Source organism: Polyodon spathula, chromosome 1 (assembly GCF_017654505.1).
Source record: "Polyodon spathula isolate WHYD16114869_AA chromosome 1, ASM1765450v1, whole genome shotgun sequence".
Taxonomy (NCBI): Eukaryota; Metazoa; Chordata; class Actinopteri; order Acipenseriformes; family Polyodontidae; genus Polyodon; species Polyodon spathula.
In genome coordinates this window covers 30,295,905-30,306,586 of record NC_054534.1, presented here as the reverse complement: position 1 = coordinate 30,306,586, position 10,682 = coordinate 30,295,905, and the positions used below count along the sequence as shown (strand labels likewise).

Genomic DNA, 10,682 nt, shown 5'->3' with positions numbered 1-10,682 from the left:
CACTCTCAATAGTAAAATAATAAATCCACACACCTGCAAACCCTTGTAGGCTGCGCTAACTACCTTGTCAGCAATCAACACACCACCCTCTACATACAGACTGCAATAATACTTTATAACGTAATTCTTTAGTTCTAGTGTCATAGATCATATGCGGGACACCTAACCCTGCCTGACCAAGGTCAGCGGTGCAAGCGTGCAACCTTGAGGACCCTAGTGCCCACAGAGGGCAATGAGGGATCTATCACATTCAGGCACTAGAACCTGGAAAAAGTATGCGGGGTAGCCCAGCTAGCCACATCACAAATCTCAGCCATGGAGGCACCTCAGAAGAGGGCCCATGACGTAGCCACACCTCTCGTAGAATGTGCGGCTACTCACCCAGGCGGCGGTGAGCCAGCACCATCATACGCAGTCAAGACTGTGTCCGCAATCCAATGCAACAGTCGCTGCTTCGAAAGGGGCTGTCCCAGGATTTGAGAAACCTGGTAACCAGAAAATACTCACCCGGGGAAACTGAGTCAACGGGGTGAGGGTGGGGGGGGGTTAGGGTTAGCGGGCGCACATGCAATAAACCCAGCTCGATGGCTGATACCGCTGCTGCCATCAGATCCAGTAGTTGCTGGCACAAAACAAGGGGCACCCTTGATCCCTGTTAAAACAGGGAGAGGTGGTGCTGTAGAGCTGCTCCCCTGTCGTCCGACAGGCATGCAAGCATCGTAGTGGAGTCCAGCCGGAGCCCCACATGCGTTATGCACTGTACCGGTGTCAGCCAAATCTTGGCATCGTTGATGGTGAGGCCCACCCTCACTAGATGCTCTGTCTACGCACTTTGAAAACACGGGGAGCTAGGGAGAGGCTGAACGGCAGCACGGAAAACTCGTACACGCTTCCTTGAAAGGCGAAGCAGAGATATTTTCTGTGCTGTGGACGAATGGGAACGTGAAAATACGCATCCAGCAAGTCCACCATGCGGAAAACGGTTTCATAAACCGGTTGAGAAACAGCAGATCCAGGATGGGGCGAAAGCCACCGTCCCTCTTCGGTACCAGAAAGTATCCCGAGTAGATTCCCTCTCCGTGAGAGGTGGGATCTACAAGACAAATGGTGCACTTATCCAGCAAGGTTGCCAGTTCGATCTGGAGCACCGAGGCCTGAAGTGGATCTGTTAAGTATGTAGTCATGACGGCTCGAAAAGGAGGGTCCCAAACAAAACTGAAGCACATAACCATATTGTACGGTTGCGAGCACCCACAGATCGGAGGTGCAAGTGCGCCAGTAGTGCAGCTGTTGTTCCGTGAATTGGGTCTGAAGCCACGAGCTTTCAAGGGCCATGCTGGGGCGGTGGCAGTTGCCTAGGGCGGAAACCCTGGAACCGCCTTCTAGGTTGTTGCTGTGTTGGCTGGCTACAGCCAGGTCCACCAAGCTGCCTCTCATCTGAGATGAGGCCTGTAAGCGATGCCCAAGGTCACCTGGTGGGGCTGTGGGAACTGGCACCATCTGAGTAACTGTTCGCATCGGGGAGGGAGCAACGCGGCTACCTGTCTCGACGCCTCACGTTCCCGAAGAGACTGCTACAGGATCAAAGGTGTGGCCTGGTGATATGGGTGCATCCAAAAGTGCGGCCTTATCAGCATCAGACACCCGCGCCTGCGACAGCCACAGCTGTCTGCACACGACCACTAGACCCACTAGACTCCGGCTGAGGGTCTTACCCTGCAGGCCAGAGATCTGGAGCAATGTATGTGATAGCAATCGTAACTCCATGGCCACCGGCTCTAGGATCGGGGTGTCACGCAAAACCCATCCAAGTACGCACTCAGCATACTGGAATGTGTTTGCTAAGCGGGTACTCTGGGCTCCCGCCATGTAAGCCCTCTGGATGTGTGTCTCCGTCACCCTGCACTGCAGGTTTGGGCACACGCAGGGTCCCTGGGCATACCTCCTACCGGTGGAGCCTTAACCAAGGCTGCGATGGTGGAATCCACAGGGGGAAACCCAGCCAGGCCCAGCTTCCCTTCCCCCTCTAGCGAGGCCAGAGGAGAACTATGTCTCAACTGCGCCGGCGCTGGGGCTGTGATTCCAAGAAAATCGGGGAAAGCTGGGAAGGTTTGAGCTCGGGGAGCCATGTCATGCGGTCGAAAGACTGAACGCCGTGGCTCTGCCTGCGCTGTCCAGGGGACCTGCAGGTAGGCCGCCGTGTGCCCCATAAGCACAGGCACAGACCCTGTCAGTGGAGGTGCGCTAGCAACCAAGGCAGCCTCAGAACTAGGAGCCATATCAGACGGGAATTCAGGCTTCGCCTCGATCTCCATATCCGGAAGGAAAGCGGACTCCCCCCACGAGACTGCGATGGAGAGTGCATCTTCATCCAAACAAAGCGCCCGGTTGATCCGCTCGGCCTGCTCTCCCACGGAGGGGTCGGGGCAGTACAGAGACTGCGACCAGCACAGGGGGTGGGGGGGACGCCACGCAGGGGCCCAAGGCTGGAGTCGGTGGTGCCTTGGTGATTCGACCGATCTGAGTTTTCATATCCATAATGTCCCGTGCATGCCGGGACTTCTTCACTCGTCTAGCAGGAGGCGATGGGGAGCGGCTGCGGTGGATACAGATGCCTGTGCACAGGTGATCTCCCTGAAGGGGCTCTGTGAAGGCATCAGGAGGCGTGCCTAAGAGGAGCCCACTGCACGGGACGAGGAACACCTGTGTGACTGTCTTCAGGCGATTAGCGAGCACGTGGGGCTGAAAAAGCTGTGCAGATGTTGCAGGAGCCTTTCAGGGGTGAGGCGGTATGCTCGGGGCCAAGGCACCTAGCGCACATGTTGTGCCTGTCCTCATGTGGGATACTGGTCCCACAGGCATAGAAGCCAGTCATATTGCCGAGTAGGCTGACCACCTTGTGCACCATGCACCACGGGTACTGAGTGTTATGTAACACTGGGTCAAAGGAGCATCGAGTACTATACCACAATAGATACTGTGCGCACCGCATGCACCGTGTACTGTGCAGCATCGGTATAATATGCACCGCATGCACAGAGTACCGCGCGCAGCACTGGCACGCTAGCCTGTATCAGTACAGTGAGTTAATGAGCATTGTGGTACTGAAGTAGCATGGGCAGTCTTACGCACCGCAATATTAAAAAACACCAGGGCAGCTATGCACAGTGGCTACCCTGACCGCATGGTCATATACCTGAGCAGTGCGTAGTGTACAGCAAGGGGACAGGGCCAAAGCCACGGTGGGCGATTGACTTTCACACACAGTAATACAAAACAGTTTTTAAACTACAAAAAACAGTTAAAATATTGGACAGAGATGGGGGAAGAACACATTGTCTATGGACTGAGAGACCTACATCAGAGGTGAAGGCCCATGCAGCCCATGTATGTCTCAACCCAAACAGCCAGGGAAGCCTCAGTGAGGAATATACGGTTGGCCCAGCTGAAGCAGCCGTGCTGCATTTAATTCTCTGCGCAAGCACAGGGACGGACAGCTACAATCAAAACAAGGCCCAACCTGCGGCCTGCAGGCAGCTGGTGGGCTAACTCAAATGGGGACAAGGCAAGCCCAGCCCCGTGGAGCAACAGCACTCTCTGAAGCAAGAAAGGGTGAAAGCATGCAATTCTTAATACTTACCGTACTAAGAGACAGAGAGAAGCATCCTGACTTGTGGAGCAAGCAGTTGCCGATAGTTAGAAACAGAATAAAAAGGCTACGAATGTAAAACTGATTCCAGGAGAAGCAGCGAAAGCCAGCTTCCAGCATGAAGTGCAGGGGAACTAGCAGTAGCTTACACAGTGCTTTAGAACAAAAAGACTCAATGCAACAGAGGTCTTACCATACCAGTCTTTAGACGCAAAAAGAGAGCGAGTCTCCCCTGTGTGACGGTTAAGTACCCTTGGAAGGCAGGACCAAGGGGGTTACTGAGGGGAGAGGGCCTATTGGCAGCTTTGATAAAAAGAGCTCAGCAACACCTACCAATAGGCAGGAGTGTATCCCATAACGATGTTTTGGTGGACATCTTCAAATTGAAAGGGAACTGCAAGGGTCCAGGTTTAACTTTCCAATGTGTTATGACATGTATTAATAAATATACAATATTGCACTTGTTGAATACATTAGTTTATAACTAATGTAATCAGTTACAAATATAGGCTGCCCCAGTTTTCAATTGTCCCAAATTCTGGGCCGATTCAGTTTGCAGAGTCACAGCATTAGTATTATGGATGAACGAGGGAGACTAGTAACCACACAATAGTTAAGTTTGTGTATGGAAGGAAAGTTTCTGCAAAAGCTGATAAAAAGGGCAGCTAACTTTCAAATTCAGTGGATGGAGAAGATGTACAGAAAAACACTTTATTAAAATCTATAAAAGCCATGCATAATACAAAAATTTACAATAGCACATAGTGCCAAGACAATACAATTGAAAGATCTGTACATAAACAATATTTAAGAGGGCAGCGATTTAGCCAGATTCTTGAGTACTGCAGACTTTAGCTGGGGAATAGTGCTGATCTTCATTAGCTTCTGGCTTGCATACTTGTTCCGGACAGCCTATATATATAAAAAAAAAAAAGTCAGTTTTGTTGTGTCGAGCCACAAAGATAAACCTTTCCAAAAGTTTACAAGATATTTCTACCAATGACAAAACATTGCAGTATCAAACCATTGTTAGACTTAATTACCATTGTGAACAAAGGAACCCTTACCATGTGTTTTGAGAGTCCTTCATTGACCCTCACAACATTTTTAGCCATGTGCTGCATCACAGGAACCAGACAGCTTTCAGTGTAGTGCATGTGATGTTGCAGAGTAGGGGTCTAGGGAAGAGGCAAGAGAAAATCCTTCAGGTCAACAGTGATAACTCAAAACCCCATTGACCCCTTCATACATAATGTTAGGCTAGCCATCTACATGGCAACCATTAAGCCATGTACTAATGCAACATGGTCAAAACAGACAACCAAGGTGAAGGCAGACATGTTAGATCATTTGTTATGTCATCACCATGGACAAATGCACTGCCCATGTAGCAGTAGGCAGAAATGCAGCAAATTGCTGCCAAAAGGATAGCAAGACTGTCTGTACAAGACTCCACACAGCACGCTTCATTAAAAATGAAGCAGGATAAGTAATAAACTATAGCCTGGAGTGTACTTACCCATTCACCACAGTTGAGAATATTTAAGGTCAATGCAAGGGCAGCAGCTGCAATCTGGGATGGGGGGTAGTGCACCATTTCATAATCCACCATGGTCAGCTCCATTAGATATTTAGCCAGGGTGTGCTGCTCTGCAGTTACCTGAGGGGAAAAAAAAAAAAAAAAAAAAAAAAAAAAAAGTGTACAACTAAAATTAAGCAAGTGACAGTCCAGTTTTTTGTAAACAATGTACTTCTAGCCAATTACCAAAGCCATGAGCACAGCAGTGACTTTCAATTAAGTCTGCATTACAGTTACTGTATTCAGAGCTTTTGATTAATATAATCGTGTAAATTTAACTTAATCATTGGAACTGCAGGATTTAGTCAATGGAAATATTATGCACTGCTGAAATTAAAGCACCCCCTCCACCTTTGAAAGGTTAATTAGGATGGCTTGTTGCATGCCAAGTGCCAAAGACTGGATACAGCACAGGGAGGAAATCTGATGAACAGGTACAAACAATACACCACTCACTTCTCCAATTTTGGAAGCCCGTCTCAGAAACTGCAGGGGAATTGGACGCCCAAAGCCAAAGTCGAGCACCCTCAGGATCTTCATTTCCATAGCTCTGATCTGAGCCGTGGTGTAAGTGTGGTCGGTAACAAACGCGAAGTCTGCAATCTCTGGAGGATACATCTCTTCATATTTGGAGGCCAGCAACATAGCAGTCACACCTACAAGCTGCAGCATCTTCTTGGGCACCGGATTAGCCTGAAATAGACAACATGTTAAGTGCATTGGGGGTAAAATGACAAAACTTGTTTCACCCCCCCCCCCCGGATATTTAAATTACAAGACACTAAAACTACCCCTTCAATTATTACCTGAAGGAAGCGATCAATTATTCCAACAGTCATATACATGGTCTCCTGAAGCAGTCTGAATTTCATTTGAACCTGCACTAGCCAGTCAATCAGTATAGCACGCATATTCCCAGTGACTTCCTGTCCCTGCAGGTACTTCGGCCTTACAGCCTGCTCCACCTGCAGTTTAAATAAAAGGAACTCAAATTAACCCTTTACGGTACATTCACTCAGCACTTGTCACTTGCCAGAGAAACAGGTTTAAAAGGTATTGAATCAGAGGGACACTCAGTACCGTATCTCCAGCCAAGCCCCACCCCTCATTCACTGCGTTTCACATACCTCTTTATAGACTTGAATACTGATAAATATACCTGATCACTTGTTTTATTAAACTCAGTGATCCAAGTCATTTTATTACTATAAAACATCTCAAAAAGCACTGCAAATGTCAGCGATATTCTTTCAGTACTGGATGCAGAAGCAGCCATCTCCTTTGTTTATGTCCGTATTCTCTCTGGTGCATGGGTCTATCATACGCCTTTTGTTTTAGTCTTCACTCAGCTCCTATCTGTCACTAGGTCATTGAAAGGTTCTCAGCTTTTTCCAGAGGGAAAAAAAAACGACTAGACACCTGTGCTTTACGTCTTTTGGTGACGTCAGACAGGGTTTGACATTGGACTGGAAGGGAAAATTGTAATGTTGAACCTAGTCAAGCCAGACTAAACAGGTGGAGTTACTCAGACCTGAATTCAATATACTGACCTCAACCTGTCTTAGGTAGTTGTAGATGTCCTTCACGTATTCACTGCAGAGCATAGGGTTCTCAGCATCATCTGCATCAACATCCTTGACATTCAGTAGCACATCTGAAAAGGCCTGGCACAAGTCCTCCGCAGGTGCACAGCCTGATGTCTCCATTGGGGTTGGGGATGGAGGCAACTACAGGGTCCAGAGGAAAGACAACTCGTTCAAGATGCGACAAATTAAAGGATTTCTATGCAATAGTTTGTAGATATTCAAAATTTGCTTTATATGATTTCAGGTTCACATTTCAGCAAATTTAGATATAAAAAAAAGCAACTAAAGTTATTTATAACAGCCAATGTTTCCAGTGCAGGGAGTAAAAAAACACAAGTTATACTAGTTTAGTAAATATTACAATCAATACTATTGTAGGATTAGCAAGAACAGAATGTGCTATTTGGTAAACAGTCTTGATCGTCTGGTTTCTCCATTTTACAGGACTTGATTAAATATTATAACTGGATAAAAGGAGTCTAAACAGTGTAGCATTGTACAGGTACCAGTTAACAAAACCTAGTCAAAAAACCCTCACCTCTTCAATAACCGGCTTGGCTGCAGTTCTCTTAGGCACTTTTGCTTCAAGGGCATTTTCAGACTTGCTGGCTTGTCGCTGAACTACTTTGGTAGGGGCTGGTTTGATTTCCTGAAAAACAAGTACAGAAAGCTTATCCTTCTGCTGGGGTGTAAAGGCAAGGTGAAAACACACATAATAATGGTTTTTACAACAGTTGTACCTTTTTTTGAGTTGGTTTGGAGCCAGGTCCCTTATTGCCAATATCTCCAAGTGCAGCTCTGGGCCTCAATCCTGGTTTTGATGCGGCGACTCCCTTACCTGGTACAACCGTCCTGTTTTCGGCACTCAGCTGGGAATTCTAAGGATTTAAAATAAATTATGTAGTACTGAAACCATGCTGTACTTCGTGTGTAATCACCGGTTTAAGAAAGCATCCTAGCTGTTCACTAGCACAGTCAGACCAACGTTAAATCGTTCTTTGTGGAATAGTGCATTTGAATTGCAATCTTCAATTTAAGCACAGGCTTACTGTAAACAAAGCCGCTAGTCAGAGCTGATCCGAATATGCCTACCTACCAGTACATGCCCTGCTCTACACAGGGATTCACGATAATCGGGCTCTACATTCAGATTTTTTTTTTTTTTTTTTTTTTTTTTTTTTTACTACTGGAATCTTGGGGTAGTGTTTTAACTGGCCCAATAGAAAAGTACAAAACTGGGCGAGTTTTATTCACTGCTGCAAACGTATCAGGGAGCCAGAAGTACATCCACCCTTGACTGGATTAAAACAGTGTGGTGATATTAAATATGGCAACTAGTACTAGAATTGTTCAAATGTTATTTTAGGGTTTATTTATTTTTTTATGTACACCATTTAGTTATGTGAAGGGCTCAGGATGGTTTACATGAAAAGCACTATACAATACTACGTTTCTTACACCATCAGGTGAAAAAATAAACAAAGCTCAGAATTCATAGTCTATTGTGTGTGCCTTATTTTTAATATGGATGAACTTAATCGCTTTGACAGTATTAGATTAGGGGTCTTCAACCTGGTCCTGGAGAGCCCCTATCCAGCAGGTTTACAGGTGTCTTTACATCAGTGGCTAAAGATCTGGAACACCTGTTAATCTGGACTAAGTCAATAACTGGTTCAATTAACAGATTGGTTGAAACAAAAACCAGTAGCCACAGTAGCTCTCCAGGACCAGGGTGTCCTCAGCAAACCGCGCACTAATCTGGTTGGGTGCCTGCGGGCTTGCCTGGAAGCTGCCCCGAGATGCGTTGTCCACCGACACTGTAGCTCTGAGGTGGCTGCATATTGAGTCTGCAGTGTGAAGAGTGGTCGGCTGACGGCACACGCCGGTAGAGGTGAGCTGAGCCTAAAAATAATTGACCACTCCAAACTGAGAACAAATAAGTTAGCGACTACTTAAAATAAATAACACTTTATAATTGGCATACTTAAGACTGAAAATGTCCTAAATTAATGGGATTTAGGTAGGACCTACTTGGCGATTTACAGTATTCTTGTTCACTATATATTTAGTCTGCCTACACAGAGATTCCATGGGGGAGTCTTGGCTATACATTGTTTACAGTGAATCTTATCGGCTTTTTTTTTTTTTCTCTGCGCGTCTGGTGGCGCATCGATCAGTTTCACAATTTGTTGAGCTCCACCTGTTCACTAACAGTTTGGTGAGCACATAAGCTCACCAGTGAAGCAACCAGCAAGTTAATAACAGCGTAATGTATTATGTTGTGCGTTGGATTGTGTGTTTAAACATTCTGATTGTTTATACCATATGTTTAAAAGGCAATAGCTGATCTATTCTTTAAAATCTAGCTTTGTAAATTTAACATGTTTTGACTAGATGACAACATAAAAATAAAATTCGTTATCACCTGCAATAAATTCACCCAATGTTTAATTTTTAAAACTTACTGTACATGTTTTTTGGCTTCAAGAGTTGCTACGGCGTCAGCTAATAATAATAACAAAAAAACCGTTTATTTTCAGTGTGGAAATCTGGTAATCCTAAACTACACGGACAGTGCGAGAAATTTTGGTCAGACACCAGAATCTTAACGAATTCTACAAAATGAAATGGTAAAATTACATGTTTCTCAAATTTCTTTAATGACGACAGGAGACGAACCGTGCAGCATTGCTTAAACTGCAGTCTCCTGCTGTAGCCATTCAATAAATGTATTCTAAATTAGCGAAGTGCTCCCCCAGTGCTTTCCACAACAATATGCAAGAATCTAAAACATGTTACATTAAGTACAGGAGCAATACACCAACAGCTGCCATCTTTCAATCTTTCACCTTGCAGGATATTTCTAAACATCCTTTTCACACACCATATAAAACGAGCCAAGTGCACTTGCAAACTGCATGCGAGTTCGGACGAGTTCAATTGGGGTGGTTGTTTTTAAAATGGGTTTGCAATTCGTTTTTTTCAGATTTTTGGCACATTTTCCTGCATTCACAAAACGGGAGCCATGTGGACTGTACTATGCACAGTTAAACAATGTTTCTGGCCCGGTCAAGCCTGTGCTGCTTCATAACTACCAGCCAAACTGATTTCTACCGGCCCGGTGAAAGGGCCATGGTTAATGTCTAACTCTGGCCGATATTGAGGCTCAAATCAGACGAAGTTAAATTTAGCCAATTTGAAAGGGCTTATTGATAAGTTAACTTTAAAAATTAAAACAAACAAAAACAACAGACTTAAAGTAATTCGAACAATAAGTTACAGAAAACAAAGTGTTTCAAATTCAGGGCAGTTACACTCAGCGTGAAAACAGGACCACAAATAAAATTAGTTTTTACTAAGTTATAACATTATCGCATGCAGTAAACAGACCATGCAATTTTTAAATACAAAAATACGCGACCATCCTTTTTTGTATCCAGTTTTTTTTTTTTTGGAATAAAAACCAAAATTTGAAAAATAAAATTATACTTACTCTGGTCATACGAAGAGCCATTTTCGACGATTAAAACAGACTTAAAAGCGTACAACCAAAAATATATAGTCAGACTCTTGTTGTCCTGCAACACACTAAACCAACCACACAGATTTGTGTTTAAATCGTTCGCCGCTGAATTTCATTCGCTTGTGTTCTAGCATTAGAGGTTTATGATTGGATAGGAAAGCCCTGCTTATAATGCGTTTCCACGGAGACCTTTGATCATGTGATTTTCTGGCTTGGGATAGTCTTTCTATCCAAGAATACTGCTTGCACGGAATTATAACTCGACTGGGGGAAGTTTATGAGTTGGATACACAGGAAAACATAACAACAAGTGAATGACCGCAACCTGTATAAACTAATAACTCC

At 45.0% G+C, this 10,682-nt stretch overlaps 1 protein-coding gene across 1 annotated transcript; it reads right to left on the bottom strand.

Annotated features, from left to right (window-relative positions):
• Window positions 1-4,319: 4,319 nt before the first annotated feature.
• On the bottom strand, window positions 4,320-10,415 carry LOC121317073 (G2/mitotic-specific cyclin-B1-like). The gene is made up of 9 exons (XM_041252662.1): window positions 10,308-10,415; window positions 7,555-7,692; window positions 7,353-7,463; window positions 6,779-6,955; window positions 6,035-6,193; window positions 5,685-5,921; window positions 5,169-5,309; window positions 4,717-4,827; window positions 4,320-4,561 (listed from the first exon to the last, which is right to left on the bottom strand). The coding sequence occupies exons 1-9, from the start codon at window positions 10,326-10,328 to the stop codon at window positions 4,457-4,459; spliced, it is 1,200 nt and encodes a 399-aa protein (XP_041108596.1). The 5' UTR covers window positions 10,329-10,415; the 3' UTR covers window positions 4,320-4,456.
• Between the last annotated feature and the right edge of the window lie 267 nt (window positions 10,416-10,682).